General features: G+C 38.7%; 2 protein-coding genes across 3 annotated transcripts in view; both read right to left on the reverse strand.

The window, feature by feature from the left end:
* Positions 1–1,241: 1,241 nt before the first annotated feature.
* LOC311071293 (NLR family CARD domain-containing protein 3-like) lies at positions 1,242–11,090 on the reverse strand. Of its 2 annotated transcripts, XM_084095626.1 has the most exons (7): positions 9,672–11,090; positions 5,097–5,267; positions 3,671–3,853; positions 3,011–3,184; positions 2,544–2,717; positions 2,240–2,413; positions 1,242–1,441 (listed from the first exon to the last, which is right to left on the reverse strand). In XM_084095626.1, exons 1-7 carry the CDS (start codon positions 11,051–11,053, stop codon positions 1,435–1,437), a joined length of 2,265 nt encoding a protein of 754 aa, XP_083951752.1. In that variant the 5' UTR covers positions 11,054–11,090; the 3' UTR covers positions 1,242–1,434. The 2 variants fall into 2 exon arrangements, with proteins under 2 accessions (XP_083951752.1, XP_083951753.1); XM_084095627.1 differs by lacking the exon at positions 2,544–2,717.
* A 130-nt stretch (positions 11,091–11,220) lies between these two features.
* LOC311070401 (stonustoxin subunit beta-like) overlaps positions 11,221–27,819 on the reverse strand; it is a gene marked incomplete at its 3' end in the record, with an annotated part of 51,371 nt that continues 34,772 nt past the window's right edge. The window contains exons 2-6 of the mRNA XM_084094227.1: positions 22,403–22,419; positions 18,025–18,125; positions 12,257–13,947; positions 11,922–12,008; positions 11,221–11,235 (exon numbers count right to left, since the gene is read on the reverse strand). Of these exons, the coding sequence (XP_083950353.1) occupies positions 11,221–11,235; positions 11,922–12,008; positions 12,257–13,947; positions 18,025–18,124 (1,893 nt within the window). The 5' untranslated portion in view covers position 18,125; positions 22,403–22,419. The remainder of the gene's footprint in view (positions 11,236–11,921; positions 12,009–12,256; positions 13,948–18,024; positions 18,126–22,402; positions 22,420–27,819) is intronic.

The raw sequence follows: 27,819 nt of genomic DNA on the forward strand, positions 1-27,819 counted from the left end.
AGTAAATTACACACACTTTTACAGCTACAATTTTCCCAGAAGAAATCGTTTTAGAAATGTCCATTAATGACGTTTCTGGATAAATCTGTTGCCTAAAATCATGTAAAGCAGGACAGTCCAATAAAATCTGCGTTATCATCCAAACTGAACCATCATGTGATTCTGACTTCAGTGAGCGTTATTGTGTTCTGGTGAATGTTTAAACAGGCTCAGAACTGAAGAGTTTTAGTTCTGATCAATGTAAATGGATTCCTATGGTGTCTGTATATCTTCAGCTGTGTGTGTGTGTGTGTGTGTGTGTGTAATTCAGCAGCTCTTCTGTCTGAGGAATAATCTGATTTCATCTGAAGAGAAACACTGACATCTGCTGCTGAGACTCACACACTACACACGTTCAAGCATCATCCAGAGGTAATCATTGGATCATAATTTAAGGGCTTTTTAGTTCACAAAAACGCCACGCATGTGTTTGGGCAACTGTTTCAGTGACTATATTTTGATGGACCAAAATGTTGACAGTCCTGTATCTGGTTTACAGACCAGATATCAGATGATTTCTCCAGTCATACACACACCTCAGGCTTATGCAGCGGGCCATTTAAGATTTTATTTTTATTTTAAGTTTAATTTGGTTTGCAGCAGTACACATACAGCAATGAAGAGAAGAATGACACCTCAGGTTAAAATGAAAGAGCATATATTATACATATTCAGAATGTATCTGTTACTATAAAGGCTCTACAAATATGAGAACTGAGCTGCGGAAAAAGTGAGACACAAGAAAAACATTTATGTGATGAATTTAATGATTCAGGCCAGAATAGATAACACAGTAAAACTGTTCAAAATTACTTGCGATTAAACTAAGGTTAGACTAAAGTCCCCCCTTCATGCATTATGTGATCATTTCTAGAATTATGAACAGGATATTCTGGCAAACACCATCCAAGTGTAATAACAGATCAGACCAGTTATATTTCTGAAGTCTAAGATCAAAGTCACATAAGCATTCTCAACAGTTATCACAGAAGTCAAAGCACATGTGTGTACATTTTTAAAGTAAGAGTACAAAACTAAAACTAACTTTACAGTGCTATATCTGTTTGACATACATGTGTGGATTATATTGTAAATACGAAATTGTGAATTTGATGTATAGTAAGTTATTTCTGCTGAGATCTGAGATCTGGGTGTTGTCACTTGTTTTTCATGAAAAATAAATCTATTCTTGACATCCCTTTAAAAACCACACAGCAGCAGAGTAATGCCACTCATCCCAGTTTACACTGAGGATCCTCCAGTATATGTGGAAGCTGCTTCACTCCTGAGTCTCTAAAGTAATTCTCACTCAGGTCCAGCTCTCTCAGATTTGATCTCAGAGCTGAACTCAGGTCAGCCCAACCTCCGTCACTGATACGACAAGATCTCAACCTGTTAGTGTCTGAGAAACAGATTAACCCTTTCAGTCAGAATACAGTGAGGATCAGATCATCAGACAATCACACACAGACATAAAGATGTACAGTCATTACATTAACAAGTCTTTATCAACTATCAGAGTATCCAAGCAAGTCTATGTGGTTTATTTCTTCCCATTTGTTATTAAATAGATACATATTATACATGTCCAGTCCTGTTTATATTTATTATACTTTATTACTGGATTATACTTTATTAGAACATTTACTTACACGTATGAATATGGAAACTTATGTAAAACAATCAACAAGCACATTTATTATGTATGTGTGTTCAGCGGGAATCACACCCATGATCTTAAGTGTTTAGCACTCTTCATTTGAATAATCTAATACTGGTGTAGACCCATGCAGCATTTCTTAAGACATTAATGTCATAATGTAATAAAATATAATATAATGTCTTTAGCTCATTTCAGTTGCATTCTTTATCTTTTACATGAACAAAAATACAAATACGTGCAAAAACACATGATTTTTACAATCTTGCTTAATTTTTATTTTTATTTTTCCAAATAAGCTTTGGTAGTGCAGCTTTAAAGCACAATTTAGGTATGATTTGACTATTGTAGGGTTAATTATTGGTCATCTACACCTTATAGAACACTTATCATAAATACTTTATCTGTAAAAAGCTGGTAAAGGGGGACTGAATCTCAGAGCTGATCTCAGAACAGCACAGCTACAGAAAATCAGACACAATGTGGTGAAGAATGTGTGTCAACATGCATGGATTTACAATGCCAGAATTAGAAACGTACCCCAATTTCTCCAGTTTACACAGAGGATCTTCCAGTAGAGCTGAAAGCTGCTTTATTCCTGAATCTGTAATGGCATTCCCACTCAGGTCCAGCTCTCTCAGATGAGACGGGTTTGATCTCAGAGCTGAACTCAGATCAGCACAACCTCGGTTACTGATATAACAAGATCTCAACCTGTGAGTGTGAAGAAAACACATTACATGATGACTAGAAAAATGTATGGGAAAAACTACTATAACTAAAGGTTAAAGTACTTCCAGTCTTTACTGAAACAAATATATGTAATAAAGCTAGTGACACTCACTCCAGTTTCTCCAGTTTACACTGAGGATGTTTCAGTAGAGCTGAAAGCTGCTTCACTCCTGAATCTGTAATGACATTCCCACTCAGGTCCAGCTCTCTCAGATGAGATGGGTTTGATCTCAGAGCTGAACTCAGATCAGCACAACCTCCATCACTGATATAACAAGATCTTATCCTGTGAGTGTGAAGAAAACACATTAAATCCTGATGTCTAGAAAAACTGTATGGGCTTTCCTGTAGCTCAAACAGTAGAGCGTTGGAGCTAGCAATGCCAAGGTCATGGGTTTGATTCCCAGGAAAAGCAAGAACTGACAAAATGTAAAATGTGTGCCTCGAATGCAGTCGGTTTGGATAAAAGTGTATGCCAAATGCATATATATGTATATGTAAAAACTATTATTACTAAAGATTATAGTATTTCCAGTCTTTACTAAAACTTATTTATGAAATAAAGCCAGTGACACTCACTCCAGTTTCTCCAGTTTACACTGAGGATGTTTCAGTAGATCTGAAAGCTGCTTCACTCCTAAATCTGTAATTTTATTCTTACTCAGGTCCAGCTCTCTCAGATGAGACGGGTTTGATCTCAGAGCTGAACTCAGGTCAGCACAACCTCCATCACTGATGTCACAAGATCTCAACCTGTGAGTGTGAAGAAAACACATTAAATACAGATGTCTAGGAAAGTATAGGGAAAAACCTTAACATAACTATAACTAAAAAATGAAGGCAATCCAGAATCATAATCCATACAACAGGCAAAGGGTCAAACACACAGGTAAACCATCCAAACATTAAAACAATGTCCAAGACACAGGCAAACAGGGAAATCCAGGAAGAAAAGAAGATCAAAACCAACACACAGGGAACCGGGATAACGCTCAGTATTGCAATGACATTAAACAAGACTTCGCAATTAATGACTGAGTGAACAGGGTTTAAACAGGCAAACATAAATTAGGTGGCAGTAATCAGAACATGAGTCCAGGCAGTGGATTATGGGAAGTGTAGTTCATGATGGGAAAGCACTACAGGAGACGGAAGGAGTGCCCTCTGGTGGTTATCCTGGGCGTAACACTTCCAGACTTTACTAAAACCAATATATCAAATAAAGCCAATATCACTCACCCCAGTTTCTCCAGTTTACACTGAGGATTTTTCAGTAGAGTTGAAAGATCATTCACTCCTGAATCTGTAATGATGTTCTCACTCAGGTCCAGCTCTCTCAGAGACAGGTTTGAACTCAGAGCATAACTCAGATCAAACTTCAGAAAATAACAACCTCTTTTATTGATATCACAAGATCTCAATCTGTGTGTGTGAGAGAAGCATGTGTTAATGTCCTGTGAGAGTCAAGATTCAAGTAATTATTAAGCTCTAATCTACAATAATGAGAATCAGGCAAGTTCACCTCAAACAAACTGTTTATCAGATTCATCATTAAACCTATTTTGTCTCTGTTGACATGTTGCTTTGATATAATGAACAAGGTGAATAAATCTGTCTATAATTATTGAAATTAGGGGTCAGCAACCTTTTTGTCATTAAGTGCCATTTTAGTTGTTTCTAGTTAATCGCTGGACACACACATTCTTCCTGCCTTATATCACATATACACATTTATAATTATATAAATATATTGTATACAACTATTTTTAAAGGTTAAAGTGTAATAGAAAAATCAACTAAATCTCAAACTTGCTTATTTGATTAGTAATGCAAGACTGACTATTATTTCTGAAGCAATTTTTGATGAAATGTTTAGTTACATTTATTCTAAAAACAGTTTTGCAGTATGGCCGTACTGAACCCCACCACATGCATTATTGCTGTAGTTTGTGCATCTCCTGACTTGTGTGTGGAATGCGAAGGACGTTATATACCTAGTTAAAAATCTCAAACATTGGTATCAGTAATTTATTTAGCTTTGAAAGCTCCAGCAGATCACACTGTCCTTCACTCAATCCCGCAGAGTGACTGAAGCGAATCAGACTTGTGTGATTCACACTTTAAGTACTGCTCTGCAACCTTGATCTGTGTCAGTTTCAGCGGCTCATGATGTGCAGCGCTCGTGCAAACGGTTCGTCAGTGTTTCCCAATCCTGGAGCCCCAACACTGTCCATGCTTCTCTAATCTGACACCCATCTGAGGCCTTTGAGTCTTTACTAATGAGTTGATCAGGTGTGTTTGATTTATGAGACATCAAAACTGTGCTGAGGGAACTCCAGGACCAGGATTGGGAAACACTCCCGGAACTGCTCGCTTCTGCTGACTAACAGGTTAATTCACACACTTTACAGATGATGACGATACATTTGATTTATATTGCACTTTTCTCAAACCCAGAGCGCTAAATAGTATTTATAGCTCACAAGTTGAGTTAGGATGTGTGTCTATGAGAAAAGATTAACTCTAAATGTATATCTAAATGAGTAAAGTTAACCCTGTGTGTGCTGATATTGGCATGTGTGCCACAGGTTGCCGACCCCGAGCTCTACATAAACAAATTGTTGATTCCATCTAGACCAGACAGGATCTTAATTACTCAACTCACACCAGTTTCTGTAGTTTACACTGAGGATCTGCCAGTAGAGGTGAAATCATCTTCAGTTTTGATTCTGTAAAGTTATTCCCACTCAGGTCCAGCTCTCTCAGAGACGTGTTTGATCTCAGAGCTGAACTCAGAACAGCATAATCTCCATCACTGATATCACAAGATCTCAACCTGTGTGTGTGAAGAAAGGGGGAAAAATGTTTTTCCATCTTCATGTGTATCTGACAAAAAATATACTTTCAAAGAAAATAACCTACTTGTTGAGCATAATTAACAGGTTCACTCTGTCTTCATTCAAACAGATATACAAATAAAGCCAGTAACACTCACCCCAGTTTCTCCAGTTTACACTTAGGATCTGCCAGTAGAGCTGAAAGCATCTTCACTCCCAATTCATTCTTATTCTCACTCAGGTCCAGCTCTCTCAGAGACGGGTTTGATCTCAGAGCTGAACTCAGAACAGCACAACCTCTGTCACTGACATCACAAGATCTCAACCTGTTTTAAGTGAATAAAGTGATAAGACAATGACAAACTCACTCAGAGAGCAAAGTGTGTGTGTGCTAGACTGCCAAGATATAATCATTTACACAATATAGTATCTGTGTTCAAATTGGTAACACCAGTATTAGTGCTGGCTGGACATTATCTGGTGTTATGAATTACAGTTTTTTTTTAAATTTGAACAAAAATTTTAAATTAAACTGAAACAATAAAGGAAATACAATGTTTCATTTACATACTTAAAGGACTTATTCAACCAAAAATAAAGGAAACATGAGCAGTGAGGTGTCAAAGTTTGTGGAAATATTAATGAACTGCTCGTGTCTCTACTTGTGTCCTTAAACCAAATCAGCAGTTCAATCATAAACAGCTATTAAATAATACAAACAAAGAGTAAATTCATATGCACTCAACTAGCAGCTCTTAAACAGGGCGTCTAAAGCCTGGAACACACCAAGCCGACACCGACGAACTAACGCTGATGAAAGCCGACTGTGTTGTTGCCTCGCGTCGGGGGAAAAAGCTGCACTTGAACACACCGAGAGAACTACAGCCGACTGTCAGCTAGAATGCGCGTTCTGCGCCTGCGTGTGAATGAGACAACTGTCTATTTCTGCAGATCTATTCGTCCATATTCGTCATTCAGAAAGGGAAACCGACGCTGCCGGCTGCAGATACACAAACCGTAAACAAAGCAGTGCGTGCATACCATTTTGAATATCAATCCTGCTAAACACTTTCTTTATTCCACTCCTCTCGTGTTAATATTGAAATATTCGCCAAGAACATTCAGGTAAGATGATGTAACATTAGAACAGCCTTCTATCTGTACCGTTTCGACTTTGCTCGCTGTTTTGCTATTATTTCCGTGCACTGACTCATTCACTAAGCTGAACAGCCAATCAGAGTTCCCTCTTTCACTGACAGCCCTAGTTTGAACGTCCCGTCGTGTAGATGGTGCGTGCCGAGTTTAGAGTGAATCAGACAAACGGCCTATGAGGAGTTCGAAAAAGTATATTTTTCTAAAAAAAATCCAAGATGGCAGAAAAAAATTGCATGACAGAAATGAAATTAGATAAATATTTTTTTCATATCTCCTGAACTCTAGGTGGCACTGTGCCAAAACTGGCCAGGTAGCCTCAGTTCATGGTTGTCATAACACACACCAAGTTTGGTCAGAATACACTAAAGCATTACTGAGATATACCTTCACATTTATTTTGGCGTGCTCTTCATCAAATTCTTTTGTGAGTTACCCAAGAAGGGTTTGACAAATTAACTTGAATTTCATTATATCTGTGAGCCAAATTTCATAACTTTGCCGCAAGCGGTTCGATGGGCTGCCATAGTATGGGATCAATTTCCCGCCTAAAGTATTGCAGTCACGACAATTTTTTTCTGCTTGAAAGTCTTTGTAAAGTTAAATTAAACTGTCGTCTTCCCCTGTACAAGTAAGCATCAGTAGCCACGAGTCGCATTGGTGTGACATCAACTCCCCTCTTCGATTGATTGGCATGAGGAGGAGCTGTCAATCTAGAACTAGTGGACCAATGGTGACGCTTAAGCCCGCCCTAATTTACATGAAACTGGAACTGCAACATTTGGGAAAGCAAGCACAGAACATAGAAGGAAGAGTGAAGAGAAAAACAGCACAAGCGTACAAAAGAGTCAAATATGAGCAGAGAATGTAAGAGAGCAAAAAGTACACAGTAATAAAACCAAGGAAAACATACTTTTTAAGAAAGCATGACCATAATTTTAAGTTTTGTGCAAAATAACTTTTAATGCGTTTAAAGTTTTTATTCATGCTTGTTATTTCTTGATTCACGCTTATTCTAATTTGATCCGTGACCACGTTGTTTGCTATTCTGATCATTTTGCGTTATTTTTTTCAGTTTGTGCAATTTATTTTTACATGCGTTTTTAAATCTTTGATTCACGCTTATTATTTTTTGATCTGTGGCTGCAATACTTTAGGCGGGAAATTGATCCCATACCATAGACTCCCAGAGCGGGAGAAGAAGAAACGGAAGAATAATAAGAACACAAGCGGATACAATAAGTACATACACATCTTCGGTTCTTGGCCCACATTTACAATAGGGTTTCAGCATTTCATTCTTGAACCCCTAAAAATACATTGAACAGTGACAGATTGTGTTATTTTGTATTAACAAATATGCACAACACCACTCACCCCAGTTTCTCCAGTTTACACTGAGGATGTTCCAGTAGATCTGAAAGCTGCATCACTCCTGATTCTGTAATGTTATTCTCACTCAGGTCCAGCTCTCTCAGATGAGACGGGTTTGATCTCAGAGCTGAACTCAGAACAGCACAACCTCCATCACTGATGTTACACGATCTCAACCTGAGAGTGCGAGAAATACAAATATGAAGTCAGAATACAATGAGAACCAGGTAATTATTAAAAACAATTGTTGAAAGGTATTTTAGAGACATAAGTTCACTAAATATGAAATGGTCAATTTCAGACCAATGCATTATGAAGAAATTAAAACAGCTGTTTCAAATATACTAATAATTTATTGTTACGGCTTTAATTTTTTAAAAACCTATTTGTTCAGAATTTTCTGATTTGTATGGTGAGGTGTTTTGACTGTGTATATATATATATATACATATATACAGTCAAAACACCTCACCATACAAATCAGAAAATTCTGAACAAATACATTTTTAAAAAAATTAAAGCCGTAACAATAAATTATTAGTATATTTGAAACAGCTGTTTTATATATATATGCAGATTTACACTCTCAGACCAGTTTTTAGCAGCTGATATCCACTCCAGTGGAATTAAAAAACAAAAATGCAAACAAATGTATCCATATTCCTAATATACTCAGCCAAAAAATAAATGTCCTCTCATTTTCAACTGCTTTTAATTCCAGCAAATTTCTTAAAACCTTTTACAGACATTTGACAAACAGATATGGAAAAATGAGTCCCTGAACAGGGATTTAAACCAGTATATCATTTCATACTAGTATCATCTATTATACCAAGCATAACTTGTATTACCGTATACCATGGCAAGCTTAGTGACCCCCACTCACAACCACTGTCCTTCCACTTTTTACTTTTTTGTTGTTTTTCACAGCAAAATATAAACAACAAAAGTATTCCTTGTGAAAAATTCATGACCAAAAACAATACCACTCACCCCAGTTTCTCCAGTTTACACTGAGGATCTGCCAGTAGAGCTGAAAGCTGCTTCATTTCTGATTCTGTAATTTTATTCTCACTCAGGTCCAGCTCTCTCAGATGAGACGGGTTTGATCTCAGAGCTGAACTCAGATCAGCACAACCTCCATCACTGATATTACAAGATCTCAACCTGTGAGTGCGAAGAAACACATTAAGTACAAATGTCTACAAAAGTATAAAAGACAAATTACCTGTCGTCATCATTGCAAATCTGGATTATGGACTTCTCACTCATCTGCCATCCACCACCAGCCCGGTTGCCCATCGAGGTCCCTGCGTCACTCTCCTGCCCTGTGTGTCGTGTTTGTGTAGACCTGACCTTCACTGTTTATTTATAATAAACATCTTTTACCTGCATCTTGCTTCCTCCAGCATTCATGACAGATATATCCTTCATTCAGGTGTTAACAAAAATGTATTCCCCGCACCCCCAAATAGGTATCCCTATACTTATACAGGGCTGGATATAAATGAGTTTTGCGGAGGGACGGCGTTCCGGGGAACGGTTGCATGTATTCCGGTGTTTTGTGAATGGCCGGAATACATGCAACCAATGCTTTTCTATTGTCTCCATCAACTCATCCTTACAGAACCTTCGACTGACAAGAGTTACACCAGCTCAGTCACTAGGTGCTGACTTTTCAGCTGAAGATCTGAACGGATACCAAATGCATACTATAGGCTTTCCATATGGCTGATAGAACTAAATAAGAGCAATGTTTAAACACTGAATTAAAAATGTTCCTGCTGGGCTACAGTACATAATCAATTTCAAACATTTAGACAGTTAAAGGAAAGTTATTATTTTATGCATTACACAGCTCATATGTATTTACTCACTCATGTTCTCCAGATGTTTTGACGGCTGGTCGAAGCTTCAGTTCCTCTGATTGATGATATTTAATCTCATCCAGCTTCTCTTCTGGGTTCAGCAACACACTCATCAGAGCTGAAGACTCATCAGGAGAGAGTCTGAGTCCAGATTTCAGCTGTGTCTTTATCTCCTGGATTAGATAACGGTCATCCAGCTCTTTCAAACAGTCGAACAGGAGACTGCATTCGACTGCATTTTCTGAAGAGGAATTCATGATCATTGTTTTGATGTGTTGAATTATTTCTTGACTGGATGAAGAGCTTCTTCTCTGTGTCAGGAGATCGGACTCCAGTCTGAAACCCAGTAAGAAGCAGAAGAAGAGATCCATCTGTTTTTGTAAAGCGATGTTCATCACTTTCTGGAGTGAATCGTAGTCTGTGAAGCTCTTCTCTCCGAGCTCAAGCTTCAGACTGGAGAGATCTCTGAGCTGGAGTGTGTTTCCTCCATTAATGACATCAGCCGCATACAAAGCTGCCAGAAACTCCTGTGTTCGGTGATTCATGAAACAGAAGAACTTTCTTTTTTCATCTATCACTTTTATGATTGATGAGCTTGCTTTAACACGTTCAGCACTGAGTTCATAATCTTCATCACAGAAGAGAGAGTTGTCCTTTACCAACAGGTCAAACGCTATTTTCCCCAGAGCGATGATGGTCTCTCTTCTCTCTCGACTCTTGTTCATCTGAGCTAACAGGAGTTTGCTGTACATCTGAGTGAGAGTCTTGGGGAAATCTGAACCGCCTGTACTGATGATTTCCTCTGGAATCGCTGCGATGATTCTGCAGTAATCTGGTGAATAACACATGCTGTTGATGCGTGGAGATTTCTGGATATGACTAATGACTTTATTGGCCATTCTGTGATCACTGATGCTCTTTCTGAAATACTCCTCCTTCTGCTCATCATTAAAGCCCTGGATCTCTGTCACACGATCTATAAACCTTGCAGGAATCTGATTGGCTGCTGCCGGTCTGCTGGTGATCCAGATCTGAGCGTTTGGAAGCAGATTTCCCATCATGAGGTTTGTCAGTAGATCAGAGACTGAGGCTGGTTTGATTGGATCTGTAATCTTCTTTGTGGTTTGGAAATCTAGAGGAACTTTAAACTCATTTAGTCCATCAAAGATCAGCATGATCCTAGACTCAGGATTCAGATGTTCAGTGTTTTCCCAGCATCGCTGCAGAAGCTCCATGAAGCTACACTCCTTCACCGTCTCTATGATAATGTTCAGCTTCTGGAAAGGGATCAGAAATATATATTCAATATCATGGTTTGATTTCTCTTCAGCCCAGTCCAGGATGAACTTCTGCACAGCCACAGTTTTGCCAATGCCAGCTTCACCCTTCATCAAAACGGTCCTGATTTTCTGGCTTTCGAAAATGTTGTTGATTTCTTTATTATTATTGACAGGATCTTGTTCCTCTGTGATGTGCCGCTCAATGAAAACATCGTTCAGTAGTTGTCTTCGACCAGGTGATATTTCTTCACTCAGATACCGAAACTCCTCCATCAGTCTCAGTTTGAACGTCTCTGATATTACAGAGACACAAACACAGTTCAGCTACTTTCACCTCACATGCTTTTCATTTATCACATTTACATCAGTAACATGATCTAGTCTATATAAAGAACTTTTTTTCCTAAAGACTAGGGAACATAAAACACTGAACTACAACTTCTGTGCTACTAGAGTTTGGATAAAAGACTGGAACAGATGATAACAGCCAACATATTTAACGGAATGATCCATGTTTAAAACTGTATTACTTTCTTCTGTGAAACATGAAGACATTTTGAAAAATGACTCTAAAAAATGCCTTGCAATGAAAGTCAAAGTGGTTTGAGATTGTTTGGTTCCCAGTGCTCTTCAAAATATCATCTGTTGTGTTCTACAGAAGAATGTAAGTCATACAGGTTTGGCATGGGTGAGTAAATGATGACAGAATGAAAATTTTGGGGTGTACTTTCTCTTTAAGCTCTACTGACAGTATTTGTGGCATAATGTGAAGCCACAAGACGTAAACATCCTAGGTATCAACATAGTGCCATAGACCTATTCTGTGCAAAGTGATATCCAATCTATCAACTAATGTAATGCAATCTACCAAAGTAGCAGTGAACTAACCCACTGAAATTATGTTTGGAACATAAGTTTATTCACCTGGAACGGTAGTCTCACCCCAAAAATTACATTTTTATGAAAAAGAGGCACATACTCTGAAAAGATTTATGAGGTCCTGGAGACCAACAGCTCTCGGAGGTAGTAGAAGGGATCGAGTGACCCTCTCCTTTAAAGTCAATGCCTGCAACACACACAAATACAACTCTGTTGTTATTCACAGACCACCACAATTCAACAAAATGTAAAAAAAAAAGAAAAAAAAAAAAGAAGATGGCCAGGAAAAATATATGACTCACCGGTAATCAAACTGCCCTTTTCCTAGAAGAAATATTTGATAATAATTAAAAACCCAAATAAAAAGTTACCGTTTACTCATTCTCATAAAGCTTCTCATGTATTTTTTCTTCAGCTGATAAATTATCATCATACCTCTGTGACAACTTCAGTAACATCACTGTATACGGTGTAGTCGAGTTTCCCCAGCGCTGCACATCTGATCTCATACTCAGTTCCTGCTCTCAGATCAGTCAGAGTAACTGTGAGTTGATCCTTCAGCACAGGTTTAGATCTCCAGACTTTATCCTGCTTACGTTTGTACAGTATTCTGAGCTCCACTGTTTCAGGACATGATGGAGGAACCTTCAGATCCACACTATTACCTTTGACCTCTTCACTGATTGGACAGGCTGGTTTGGATGGAGGAATAAAGCAAACAGCTTCATCACATTCACTTTCATACAGCAGAATGCAGGAACCTGGATTATTCTTCATTTCCTTTGAGGACACAATGAACTTGGCTGGTTTACACTCTTGTGAATTGATAAATTTTTTAAAAATCTTCAAGTTGCTCCTCAGTGTCTTTTGGATCTCAGAAGTGAGCCAAGACTTCTGCTCTGGATCAGGGCTGTTCTCATTTTTTCCTTTTGTTAAAGGATTCAGATAGACCTTTTGTTGAAGAAGCAGCACATCTGAGCAGTTCAATGATGTGAATGCGTAACAGACCACATTTCCAACTTCCAGATCCAGCGAAATCAGATCTATGTTGTCTTCTACCTGTGCACCAGCATCCTTCAGCTGTCTGAGCATTAGTTTAATGACGTCAGACTCTCTTTCTCTTTCTTTCAGCCATTCTGCAAGGTCACTTTGGCTAAATGGAGATTGATAATTTTCTTGTAGAAGATCCTTCAGGTCAGTTTCCTTCATCACGTCTCCACGGATGTTTGGCAGCAGAGAGCTGAGTTTCTCCATGAGTCTCAGTTTGTACATGTCGCAGTTTTGCTTCATTTGCAGGATTTTATCATAAAATGCAGCAAAAGTCGAGGCAGGCGAGTCTTCCAGAAGGTCACTGCATTTCATCTCAGTTATATTCAAACTCTCAATCACTGATTCAATCGCCATGATTAGATCCATGCTGATGTCCTTCTGAAGCTTGGAAGATTTTGAGAGAAGTTTGTCCAGAGGAAAAAGCCAAACCCTCAGAGGAACCGCCAGCTCTTTCTTTTCTCCCAGCAGGTTTGGAAGATCAGGGAAAACCTTCAACGCATCTTCAAAAGAGGTCGGGTTAGACGGTAGCTGGAAGTCACCATAAAACAAGCATGTGAATTTTTGGACTGCGTTCTTCTGAGCGTCATTCATCTTCAGATTAACGTTTACGTCTACTGAAATTAGTTTGAGCTTCTCAAAGGCCACTTTTGCTTCTCCTTCTACTGTCTTTATTTCCTCATCTGAGGAAACTTCTCTATCAAACACAAAGCAGGCGTCTGCTCCATACAGCACTGCTGTCACCACGTGTGTCGCTGCGTCATTATCAAACACCTCGTGATGAACTATATTTTCAGGTGTCAAGTGGTTCATGCTCAGTTCTTCAAACCTGCTGGTTGAATGATAATGAAGCGTCAGTCTCTGCTGTTTGAAAGACTTCTTGGTGTCGTTGAGATATTTGGCTGCTCCAGTGACATTGACGAGTCCACCTAAAACACTTAGTTTCAGAGAGCCGTCAATGTTCAGTAAGCTTGATTTGTCCTTAATGGAGTCTGAAGCTGTGACTTTGAAATTTGTGTTAATTTGGGGACGGACTCGTAGACTCTTCTGTAGCTTTTCTTGATCCCACAGTGTGATTCCTGCAAAAGTATAAAGCGTTTAATACAGCTGAGTCAATATTTATGTCTATAAACACAATATTGATTAAATGATCCCACTCTAGGACTATGTGTATCTGTTGTGTAAAAAAAAAAAAAACCTTACTGAACTAACCCTGAACATAAAAAAATAAAAAACATTCATACACCACCAGCCCAGATCCATGCCCAAACTGCCGGAGGGGACTGACCCAACTTGGGCTCACGACCAAAGACAGGACCAGAGGGCTAGTGTCGCTCACATCCTCCTCTGAGGAGCAGGTCGCAGAGGAGGCGTGAGGTGAGGAAAAACATGATCTCAGGGAAGTGATTCAATGTAGATGCTCACAGCGCTCTAAAATTGTTGAGGATAAAAAAAAACCTGCCGACAACATCAGCCCTCATTCTTTAATTTAGTTTTTTTCCACTATTTAGCACTACTTGCTTTCAGTAACCCCCTCATAGGACGGCTTCCTTAAGAGTAGCGTAGTCATGCCTCCTCTCATTCTAGAGAAATATCCAGTTAAAAGGGGGGTGAAATGCTATTTCATGCATACTGAGTTCACATATCCAGATAAGGCCTTCACTATCTAGAGCTCTTTCTTAAAACAAGCCTGTTGTTAGTGTTGTTAGGCTTTCGCTCATCTATTGAGAGTTGTTTGGTTGAAGCCTCCACTCCCTTGAGCGAACCACTGGGATTGTGAATTCGAATAGCCTAGCTCTCTTTGCTAAAGGCCTCTGCTCTCTTAATGTTGGCAATATGGAGTGGCATGGCTCTCTGTGAGCTTCCTCGTTAAGCAGCCTCAGCATGAGGTAATATTACCTCCTCTTGTTTAGAGAGTCTTCCTGCAGAATTCAGCAATCCCTGACCTCCGCCTGGATAGCTTTGTCCAGTGGCATGATTCTCTGAGAGCTCTGTTTTTGGTAGGGCTGCCTCTAGTATAATACAGTTAGGCCTCCTCTTGTGCAAGTCATCCTGTTGAGTCCTCCGCCCATCAGAGACCCTCTTTTCCAGCTGAGCTCTCTTAGGCTGAACATGGGTGATACTGCCCTTTCCTGAGAAGGGCTGTTATACTAAGTACTCCTTAGAATTATGTGTACTTTTGTATCAAGTAACAACGCTCTCTGTAAGCCTCCCTGATAGGTTGATTCTAGTGTATTAGCTAGTAGTCCCATCAATTAGAGGGTCATTAAGTAGAGTACTTTGTTTCTTAGGGCTCCGCACAATCTGCAGTATAAAGTTGTTAGGCTGTGCATGAGCCTCCATAAGAAACTCCTGTAGGCTAAGATTGGCACTCTGCATACTGAGCCTCTAACAAGGCGAGTACCAAACTTAGCCTACAGAAGGATCTTAAGGAGGCTCACGGACAGCCTAACAACTTGCTCTCTACAGCCCATATAGCAGTATTGTCTAGTGATGGGCTTTCAGCCTCCTGGATGAACTGTTTTTTGGGCCGAGCCTGTGTAGTGCTCCCCTCATTTGAGAGGGTTGGTATAGCTGAGTGCTTCGCTCCCTGAGGATAGTTAATGGTAGGTCTGCTAGGGCTTCCTTTAACAACATAATTATGTCAAATTGAAGGACTTTCTGTAGGCCTCCTTGATAAACTTACAACAGTGAGTTGGTCAGTTCTCCCCTTCTTCTAGAGGCTGATCATGTAGAGTTCTCCTCTGCAAGTCAGAGCCGAGTTTCAGAGTTACTCCCCTCGCATGGAGGGTCGATATGCTAAGTCTCTGCTTTCTACAACAATCTGTCTCTGGAATCCATTGTGAAGTGGTTAATGCCTGTTGCAATACCTTCCAATTAGAGGACTCTGTGAAAGTGCTGAATCTAGAGATTCTGCTTAGGCAGACAGGTTGTAGGCTGAACAGGCTGATGGTGAATCTGGTGAATCTAGGGGTTGATGCTTTAAATCCCCCTGAAGTGACAGACCAGGTCTCTTTGCAAGCCAGTCCATATTCCTTGAAGGAATCTTTCAGTATGTACAACCCCAAATCAGAAAAAGTTAGGACAATGTACAAATTGTGAGTAAAAAGTAATGGAATAATTTACAAATCTCATAAACTTATATTTTATTCACAATAGAATATAGATAACATATCAAATTTGAAATGTCATGCTAAATATTGGCTCATTTAGGATTTCATGAGAGCTACACATTCCAAAATAGTTGGGACAGGTCGCAATAAGAGGCCGGAAAAGTTAAATGTACATATAAAGAACAATTTGCAACTTATGAGGTCAATTGGCAACATGATTGGGTATAAAAAGAGCCTCTCAGAGTGGCAGTGTATCTCAGAAGTCAAGATGGCCAGAGGATCACCAATTCCCCCAATGCTGCGGCGAAAAATAGTGGAGCAATATCAGAAAGGAGTTTCTCAGAGAAAAAATGCAAAGAGTTTGAAGTTATCATCATCTACAGTGCATAATTTCATCCAAAGATTCAGAGAATCTGGAACAATCTCTGTGCGTAAGGGTCAAGGCCGGAAAACCATACTGGATGCCCGTGATCTTCGGGCCCTTAGACGGCACTGCATCACATACAGGAATGCTACTGTAATGGAAATCACAACATGGGCTCAGGAATACTTCCAGAAAACATTGTTGGTGAACACAATCCATCGTGCCATTCGCTGTTGCCGGCTAAAACTCTATAGGTCAAAAAAGAAGCCATATCTAAACAGGATCCAGAAGCGCAGGCGTTTTCTCTGGGCCAAGGCTCATTTAAAATGGACTGTGGCAAAGTGGAAAACTGTTCTGTGGTCAGACGAATCAAAATTTGAAGTTCTTTTTGGAAAACTGGGACGCCATGTCATCCGGACTAAAGAGGACAAGGACAACCCAAGTTGTCATCAGCGCTCAGTTCAGAAGCCTGCATCTCTGATGGTATGGGGTTGCATGAGTGCGTGTGGCATGGGCAGCTTACACATCTGGAAAGGCCATCAATGCTGAAAGGTATATCCAAGTTCTAGAACAACATATGCTCCCATCCAGATGTCGTCTCTTTCAGGGAAGACCTTGCATTTTCCAACATGACAATGCCAGACCATATACTGCATCAATTACAACATCATGGCTGCGTAGAAGAAGGATCCGGGTCCTGAAATGGCCAGCCTGCAGTCCAGATCTTTCACCCATAGAAACATTTGGTGCATCATAAAGAGGAAGATGCGGCAAAGAAGACCTAAGACAGTTGAGCAACTAGAAGCCTGTATTAGACAAGAATGGGACAACATTCCTATTCCTAAACTTGAGCAACTTGTCTCCTCAGTCCCGAGACGTTTGCAGACTGTTATAAGAAGAAGAGGGGAGGCCATGAGATGTGTAGATGCCATGAAATTTAAAATCAACTTATTTTTCCCTTAAAATGATACATTTTCTCAGTTTAAACATTTGATATGTCATTATGTTTTATTCTGAATAAAATATTGAAATTTGAAACTTTCACATCATTGCATTCTTTTTTTATTCACAATTTGTACAGCGTCCCAACTTTTTCTGATTTGGGGTTGTAAATGACTCCAAGCCTCTGAGATCTGCCCTTGGGCCGAGTCCTACCATTTGGCCCTGCAAGGACTTTCCTCAATTAGGGTATGTAGGTTGGTCAATGACTACAGGGAATAGTGTCACTGACAGCTGGCTGGTGCGTACCTTTGGTGAGGTCACGAAAGTCATATTTTTTTAATGCTTCGTCACGGCCAATAGGGCATGTACTCCCTTTAGCATGGCAGAGTCGGTATTTGTTTCCCATAGATGTAGTGCGGGTTCCCATTCAAAGGGAACATCTCGTGTAATAAATGTAGCCTTTTTTCCCTAAGAAGGGGAACGAGACGCTGCGTCTCTTTTGGGCTGCCTGTCCCGTCTCCTTCAGATGAAGAAGGGAATGACGTGTTCCTCAGGAGCCCTTTTAGACTCACGGTCACACTGGTAGAGACGTCATAGGCTGTTGCCGGCCAATACAATTGTCGCTTCAGACATCAGTCACGCTGAAGCGTTCCCCATAGCATCTTGTTAGACATAGTGTCTGGTTCCCCTTCTCAGAGAACCTCATTTACATCTGTAACCCAAGATGTTTTTTGTACCTGGTATCAGAGCATCTTTCCTGCAGTCATACAGCATCCCCAGCTGGAAGGGTCTCCCTAGAGCCGCTGTTTCAATCACGTTCACTCCCACTGTAGCCATTCTAAACACACAAACACACACCAGTTATTGACCCTGAACACTTATTTTACCTCACTGACTACCAGTATAAACCATAGGCTACTGCTGCAACATTAGGCATAGAATTAAAAAATTACTTCAACATATCAGTTGCTGAATTGAGGTGGATGCAGAATTCCAATTCTAGCTTGAATTCAACGATGCAGAATCACAATAAACTGAAATTAAAAGAATTTTATAAAACTAAAGTAAGTGTATGTAAAAAATAGAAACATGTCAAGACAAATTTTGAAGAAAGGATTAATAAAGGCTTGTCTGAAAGTAAACAGAATTAGCCTATTAATACATGTTGAAGTTTTTGAGGCCTTACAGAAAGAACTGTTTGTTTGGCTGCTTCTATACACTGTAAAAAATTACTGTTTGTGATCTTAATGGTAAAAGACTGTAAAAATGCTACAGCAATTATATATATATATATATATATAGGGGTGTCGAAATTAATCGTTTCTATCGATGCAGACGAGGACGATTCGGTATCGGTTCAGTAATAGACCATAACCGATTATAATGTACTGACGCTTTTCTGACGTCATTTGTCGCAGTAGCATTCAATGGCAGAGGGAGGAGAGATGCTAGTGCAAGAAAATTAAAAATGCTCCAACTACTTTAAAAGCCGACATCTGGGCACATTTAGGCTTTCATGAACAACCTGGTGAGCAAAACCTGCAGAAGACGCGCTGTGTGCGCTCATGTCACGCATAAATAGAATATGCAGGAGGTAATACCACTAACTTGATAAACCACGTTAGCCGTTTTCACCGCGAGCTGTTAGTGCCTGGCAGAGTCTGACTGCTTTAGCGGATGAGCTCCAACGCCGAATCCGCAGCCAAAAACAAATCATCCACCCGCCCCAATAACTCTCTCTGATTTAAGGATCCGCACCCGATGGTCAAATTACAATTATTCTGTGTTGTTACGCGTGATTATAAATGGATGATCGTCACCTTCAACAGCGGATTTGGTGACGGTTGATGCGCGCATCTTTAATGGTAACATAATACACTGATTAATGAGCGCTGCTTTTAAATGAACATTTCTTTAAAACAAAATTTATTTGACAGATTTTCCTTTTCTTAATGGCATAAACAAGCTTTACTCCCTTGATACTTAAACTGGAATGTCACTGTTTCTGTCAATGCGTCTTCTCGAACAGGCGAGCACACACGCGCACACACACTCGTACACACACGCGCACCCACACATCACTTTTGAAGAAAAATTTAAAATTGAGGATGTGGTGCATCGTGACATTGAGTTGAACTGAATCGATGACATGATAATCGTAATCGAACCGAACCGTGAGACCAGTGGCAGCTAAACACTGGTACACCCCTGTGCTAAAGGCGCCTTTGACTTTACTCTTCTCTGATTCACTAGATGCACAAAAACTTGCCGCAGCACTTTCCTAAACTTTTTTCTTAAACGCTTTTCAAGATGCACGTGGAAATTTGGCTGATCTGTGACGTGATCGCGAGCAGCAGCGCAAAATAAAAAAATCTAATATTTTATGTTTTTTAAAAGTTGTAGATTTAAATAGCAAATGAGAATCTATAAATTTACATTTTGAGACAAAAGTCTTAATGGTTTTCAGTTTTATTCAAGGTAATTAAAGCAACAGTTTTTCAATAACAGAAGAATATGTAAAAGTATGGTATTTGGGGCAAAAGCACAATAATAAACATGATAATAAATATCTGACTGACTTTTCCAGTTGTGGACATGATTAGATTCAGATGGGAAAAATCATATATTAAGTTGGGTGTCCACCTTAGATATAATACCCATATTTATAATGAAACAATCATATTTTAACCCTTTCATGCATGAATTATGATAACCTCAGTCAGGATTTTTTTCCTATGTGTTTTTATTGCTCTTAGGGCATGAAAAACAAGAATTGATTTTTATTTTATTTTTTTTACAAATTTTTCAAAGAGATCTTCAGATGTCCACTTGAGTGGACAGCATGCGGTTATGGTTTAAACTTAAGATATACTATATTAAATATAAGAAAATAATCAAACAGATAAAGTATGTGAATTTAACAAACTAATCAATACAATTATATAAAATCATGTGAAAACTATAAAATATATTAAAAAAATAAATGCAAAATATTGCAAAGGCTTCATACAACTTCATACAAGTTGCACTTTGCGTATCTTTGATATCAGAACATGAGGACGTGATTCCATCAGAATTTTCTACAGTCTGTCAAGGTACAACTGTGGAAACCACTCAGATGCTCCCTCCAGTGCACCAGAGTATGGAGATTTACCCTTATTAGCTGATAATTCTGATTATGTTCAAGATGGACATGCACATTTCTATCATAGCCCTCCTCTGAGAAAACCTAGCGATACGTTTTTCATCTCATCTGAAATGATCAGTGTTGGGGGAAACGCATTACAAGTAACATGCATAACGCATTCAGATAACTTTTTTGATGTTACAAGTAAAGTAATGTGTTACAAGTAACATGCATTACCTAATCAGATTACTTTTTGATGTAACGAGTAAAGAAACGCACTACAAGTAACATGCATTACGTAATCAGATTACTTTTTGATGTTATTAGTAAAAAATCGCATTACAATAACATGCATTACGAAATCAGATTACTTTTTGTAATCTGATTACTTTTACTTTTTTTTTCATCTAACAAGTATAAGTAATGCATTACAAGTGTCATACATTATGTAATCACATGACTTTTTTCGATGTCAATGAAAATTACATTCTAATAATACAAGTACATTTATTTACAGTAAAAAAAGTCACTGCAGATTAAGTTAAGTTTTAAATTTCAAAAACAATATTCACATTATAATTATGAATTGTAGCTGAAATATAGCCATTGCATGCATGACGTCCACTACAGTGGACATGTGATTAATCAGAGTTTTCTCTCAATCTAAAATCAAAACTTGGAAAATTTTACTGTGATATGACTCATTAGATATTGCTTGATGCGGCAATATTTTTTTTACCTACAAGAGTCTCCTAGGATAGAAGGAATGGGTGGATATTCTGGTGCAACTTGGCATGTCTGACTGACCCATGGCCATCTTGGTTTGGAGGGGGAAATAATCGATACACAAAGGCTTGCCACTTGGTTGCAATTTATAGTATGATGCACCAGGGTCCAATGAAGAGATTGATGTGCAACTTTGCCATAAAAACCCGTGCAAATTCAAGAAAATGCTTTTTTAATAGCTGTCCACTGTAGTGACCACTATGCGTGAAAGGGTTAAAATATGACATTAATCATATCATATAATTCAAATACAATGTATTGTTACTACTGTAAATCTACAGGGTGGGCCATTTATATGGATACACCGTAATAACATGGGAATGGTTGGTGATATTAAAGTCCTGTTTGTGGCACATTAGTATATGTGAGGGGCAAACTCCTCAAGATGGGTGGTGACCATCACATACTAATGTGCCACAAACAGGACTTTAATATCACCAACCATTCCCATGTTATTACGGTGTATCCATATAAATGGCCCACCCTGTATATTAAATTATTATGGGATCTCCTTCAATGCTTTCAAAATCTACTTTTTAAAATATATAGTTATTAACATATTTTTATGATAGTATATTTACTGAACAAAAATGAATTAGCCTATTTTATGTATCCAAAAAACAAAACAGTACAAACTTTGCTAAAGTGATCGTTTTGAACAAATATTAACTTGGACATCATTAAAAACACATTATTTTAGCTACAGTATTTGTCTTAATAGGCTACTGTGTGTGTTTTGCCTCAGGCTGTTTTTTCCTGTGTGTCTGTGGAATAAAAGACAAACCTCGCCACCTCATACATTTATAAGTGTTTTTAAACTAAATTAATCACTATGATTTATTTTCACACAAAATCTGTTGCTCCATCAATGTTCAATACAAACATATTTTTTGTTCTGCATTTGGGAATAGTAAAAAGGCACATTTGTCTTAAGGTGTGGCTTTAGCCCCGTTGTACATTATTTCAGTGATTAATCTTTGAGCCAGTGTGTAATTCTCTCTGAAATTAAATCTTCTTTCATCATGTCTGTTCGCTTAACGTTACCCGTCCTCCTCTTCAGATCTTCAGAAAGTTTATCTCGTGTTTGACGCCTATTTCTTTTTATGATTTATTGGGGAAATTAGTTTACCTAAATCAGAAGATTAACAAATCGCATTACGTCTCTAAAGCCACAAATCCAAACACATATTATTATTGCGTACCTGAACTGTTTTCTTTCCGTGGTTGTTCTCTCCTCGGAGGCTCGGACTGTTTTCTAAAGTGTGTCTTTAATAGTGATGTGTCATGCGCAAAAGATGCGGCTCTGAGAGCCGATGCTTTGTAGTGAATCAGAAGAGCCGGCTCGCATCGAGTGAGAGCCGGCTCCCAGTTTTTTTCCTTTCTCTGCTTTCCTCAAGGCAGAACTTTGTTTTGATTGGTCAGCAATTGCATCGCGGCCAATCAGATGTGAGGATATGGGATCATACCATTATGTAAAAACAGAGAGGTGGGTGAAGCAAAGCAGCACTCCACTGCAAGTTAATGAGTCGTAACAACGTTAAAGGGTTAGTTCACCCAAAAATGAAAATTCTGTCAGTATTTACTCACCCTCATGTTTTTTCAACCCCGTAAGACCTTCGTTCATCTTCGGAACACAAATGACGATATTTTTGATTAAATTTGAGAGCTGGATCACTTCTCCATAGGCTTATAAGGGATTGAAACTTGCTGGCCCAGAAAAGTTATTAAAGAGATCGTTAATATAGTCTAAGTGACTACAGTGGCTCAATGTTAAGTATATCAAGCGACGAGAATACTTTTTGTGCGCAAAAACTAACAAAAATAACGACTTTATTCCACTATTCATTTCCTTCTCTCTGGGCCTCGAGTTAGTTCACGTAGTGTTTTTGCGCAGCGTGTCTGTGTTACACGTCACCACGTAGGCTCACTATTGGCCGACGCTGGTCATGTGTGTGATGCGTGTGTCGTACAACACTGACGCGCTGCGCAAAAACACTACGTGAAAAGACTCGAGGCCCAGAGAGAAGGAAATTAATAGTGGAATAAAGTCGTTATTTTTGTTTGTTTTTGCGCACAAAAAGTATTCTCGTCGCTTTATATAGGATCCCTAGGTTTAAAAAACTTGCATTCAATGACAACAGAGCTGTTTATTTGCTGTTTTGTTGTTAATTTGTGCAATAAATGCATAAAAACACTGCACATGAATGGGTTTTCAACACACAAACCATTAATTTTTGCAAAGTTATGGTAAAATAAAGGCCTACAAAAAATCCTAAATTAAGAGCCTTTCGGGAGTCGAAAGAGCCGGCTCTTCTTTGGGAGCTGAGCCAAAAGAGCCGGCTCTCTGAAAAGAGCCGAACTTCCCATCACTAGTCTTTAACACGTAACAGTAACAGCAGAAACAGAGGTGAAGTTTGACTCTCTCCGCTTCCCGTAGTGACACTCGCGCGGCGTTTGCTTTTTTTTTTTTTTTTTTTTTTTTTCGAACTTTTTTTATTATTATTGTACTTTGTTGTATTATTTTATTTTAATTTAATACTGTGAAGCTGCTTTGATACAATCTGTATTGTGAAAAGCGCTATACAAATATACTTTATTTGATTTGATTATTTTTTATTGCATTTTCAAAATTACAGAATTCAATATCAAGTTTATTTTTGGTAAGTATAACTTGAACCAATAATAAAATAAAATGAATAACCAAAAAAAAAAAAAAAAAAAAAAAGAAACTTAAAGGTGCTGTATGTAGGATCCAGCGGCCTCTAGCGGTGATGTTTCAGATTGCAACAACAGCGCTCGTGCTCGTGCGGGTGCTCAAACTCAAGAGCGCGTGCCGCACTCACTACCGGCCACACTGAGACTTTCAACACAACGGAGAAAGCATCACACAACATGCTGGAAACTCATGTAAACTCCCACTGCAACATTACCATAATAGGCTACTTTTATCAGCTTGACGTATAACTAATGCTCCATGCTCGTACCATGATAACGTTACATTGACTGTATTTTGCCGACATGTGGTGTTATCTAGCATAAGGCATTTCACTAACTATTCGTGTATCTTTCACAATTAGCAATGTCAACATAGGTCAATGAATGATAACGAAAACGGTTAGTCAACTAGACTGAACAATTTCAGTGCAACAATAAGACAGTAGGAAGTAATATTACTGTAGGCCTACTGAACGTGTCTGGAAATGTGTATTATAAACAATATGATCGTAGTGGGATGAGTGACGTTAGACAGTAGATCTAGTACATAAAATAAAAGTTACATCCTAAAGCACCTACTTTTTGTTATCATGGAACAGTCTTTTGTATTCATTTCATGTCTCATGTATGTTGTATTTTACCTTGCTATTTCATTACAGTTTACTATTATTTATTTCAGCATATCTGAAAACTTGTAATTTATCAGAAAAAAAGCCAACTCAGGGTCTGTTTTTATACCTAAAACAAAGCGGAGGTCTCTCCATAATTCAAATGCTCTGCCAATGTTGATCCGTGTTTTCGTCCTGAGTCGATCCGATTGACGTTTGGCCTGACGAGCTTCAGCAGATACATTTTTTTTTTTTTTTTTTGAGTTTGTGTTGGAGTCTGTGTTGTGCTGGAGGCAGGTCGCTTTTTGGTGTTATCAGGCTCCATGTCGTTAGCTGCAGTGCCGTCGCATAGACTGTATATAAAAAGGAGAGAGGCTCGGGAGCGCGCATGCACGTCACATCCGGTGGATTTCGCAGAAAATCCGACCCGGAGACTTCACATAAAAATAGGAATACTGGCCTTCAGAGGTAATAGCAAAACACGAAAAGTGGATCATTGTAATGTGTGATTACAACCCCTTCACAGACAGGCAATAAAAAAAGGATTCATTTTATAAAAAAAGTTACATACAGCACCTTTAAAAATAAAAGTAAGGGGCATCACAAACATAGGCTATGTTCCTAAATTAATTTAGCAGAGATAAAGATCTTTGGGCTTTTCGATTTTTTAAAAACTTTACAGACTCTAAATACATTTTATATGCCGCTTTAAAATGAGCAAACTTGGGTTTTGAGTTACTCCATTTAATTTGATGAATATAAAATTTTACTAATAACAAAAACAAATCGATATTTTTCTTTTGGAAAAGTTATATTTATTTGTATGAAGTAAGACAGATGGCAAATTTAAGACTAGGTTGCAGTTCATTTTAACACCTAGAAATAGAAGAACAGGGACATTAAAAAAATAAGTGCACAATAGACTCTCTTTCACAATTACAAAAACAGCAAATGATAATCAATATCCAGATGAACAAGCTCTAATGTGTCTTTCACAGGATATATTCTGTGAGCAATTTTAAAAGACACTTCTGTGGTTTTATTTGTTACACACCGACTAAGAACTCCACAGAAATATTCCCACTCAAATGAAGGAAACATATGAACCCAAAGGAGGAGAAGAGATATTGACAAAAGCAGATCTATTCCATTGGTTTCTGCATTTATCATTAATTAAATCAAGTTTATCTAAAAACAAATGTTTGTAGAGTTGGAGACTTTTCTTCCTGCAATGTTACACCAAGTGCCCTGATTTAATAGAGATACAATCTTTCAGTAATACTCAGAAACTGACCATCATAACTCCTCAACTGACCAACTCATAGCATATCAGACTCAAACCAATGCCTGAAAAATAAAGCTTTTCTTTGGTGTGTGATATACTTATTATTCCAGATAAAAAAGGAGTGAGGAGAGAAGTAATGTTTAAAAGCCAAACACCATATCAGAAAGACTTGCTTGTGAAAATTAGATAAAGAAAGAGGGATTTCGTTCATTGTCAAACACTATCTGTCTGTAATACTAGAAGCTCTTTCTCACAAATGCTGCAAATTCATCATTAACAAAAAGACTATTATCCAATTTATTTTTAAAGGACTCCATTAAGAAGTGCTGTATTTCAGAGCTAGAATACAACGTTTTATAAAATTCTATATGTTTTGAAATTGTAGATAAATCATCTGTGACAGAATTATTCATGCGTAATTTATTAATCGATAATCTTTCACCATTTCTTTTTTCCAAAGAATATCTTGTTTTCTTCCCCATGCTCGAGCCTCTTTCCTCTGGGACGTATGAAAGCAGATTTGGCCTTTTCCTCACAAAGTTTAATATAAATTCCCTTGTAATTTGATGAGATTTTGAGCTTGTTCCTCTAGATCTGCTCTATCACACACCAAACTCTTGTTCCTCTAGATCTGCTCTATCACACACCAAACTCTTGTTCCTCTAGATCTGCTCTATCACACACCAAACTCTTGTTCCTCTAGATCTGCTCTATCACACACCAAACTCTTGTTCCTCTAGATCTGCTCTATCACACACCAAACTCTTGTTCCTCTGCTAGATCTGCTCTATCACACACCAAACTCTTGTTCCTCTGCTAGATCTGATCTATCACACACCAAACTCTTGTTCCTCTAGATCTGCTCTATCACACACCAAACTCTTGTTCCTCTAGATCTGCTCTATCACACACCACACTCTTGTTCCTCTAGATCTGTCTATCACACACCACACTCTTGTTCCTCTAGATCTGCTCTATCACACACCAAACTCTTGTTCCTCTAGATCTGCTCTATCACACACCAAACTCTTGTTCCTCTGCTAGATCTGATCTATCACACACCAAACTCTTGTTCCTCTGCTAGATCTGCTCTATCACACACCAAACTCTTGTTCCTCTAGATCTGCTCTATCACACACCACACTCTTGTTCCTCTAGATCTGTCTATCACACACCACACTCTTGTTCCTCTAGATCTGCTCTATCACACACCAAACTCTTGTTCCTCTAGATCTGCTCTATCACACACCAAACTCTTGTTCCTCTAGATCTGCTCTATCACACACCAAACTCTTGTTCCTCTAGATCTGCTCTATCACACACCAAACTCTTGTTCCTCTAGATCTGTCTATCACACACCACACTCTTGTTCCTCTAGATCTGCTCTATCACACACCAAACTCTTGTTCCTCTAGATCTGCTCTATCACACACCAAACTCTTGTTCCTCTAGATCTGCTCTATCACACACCAAACTCTTGTTCCTCTAGATCTGCTCTATCACACACCAAACTCTTGTTCCTCTAGATCTGCTCTATCACACACCAAACTCTTGTTCCTCTAGATCTGCTCTATCACACACCAAACTCTTGTTCCTCTGCTAGATCTGCTCTATCACACACCAAACTCTTGTTCCTCTGCTAGATCTGCTCTATCACACACCAAACTCTTGTTCCTCTGCTAGATCTGCTCTATCACACACCAAACTCTTGTTCCTCTAGATCTGCTCTATCACACACCAAACTCTTGTTCCTCTAGATCTGTCTATCACACACCACACTCTTGTTCCTCTAGATCTGCTCTATCACACACCAAACTCTTGTTCCTCTAGATCTGCTCTATCACACACCAAACTCTTGTTCCTCTAGATCTGTCTATCACACACCAAACTCTTGTTCCTCTAGATCTGCTCTATCACACACCAAACTCTTGTTCCTCTAGATCTGCTCTATCACACACCAAACTCTTGTTCCTCTAGATCTGTCTATCACACACCAAACTCTTGTTCCTCT

This window comes from Abramis brama (assembly GCF_963993115.1).
Source record: "Abramis brama genome assembly, chromosome: 20".
Taxonomy (NCBI): Eukaryota; Metazoa; Chordata; class Actinopteri; order Cypriniformes; family Leuciscidae; genus Abramis; species Abramis brama.

What these genes read in the sequence shown, in the direction of transcription:
- LOC311071293 (XM_084095626.1), bottom strand. Translation starts at nt 11,053, where the DNA reads ATGAAGGGTGAAGCTGGCATTGGCAAAACTGTGGCTGTGCAGAAGTTC. An exon ending in TGTAAACTACAGAAACTGGT is followed by an intron (nt 3,854 to 5,096) that starts GTGAGTTGAGTA and finishes TCACACACACAG; the next exon opens with ATTGAGATCTTGTGATATCA. An exon ending in TGTAAACTGGAGAAACTGGA is followed by an intron (nt 2,718 to 3,010) that starts GTGAGTGTCACT and finishes TCACACTCACAG; the next exon opens with GATAAGATCTTGTTATATCA.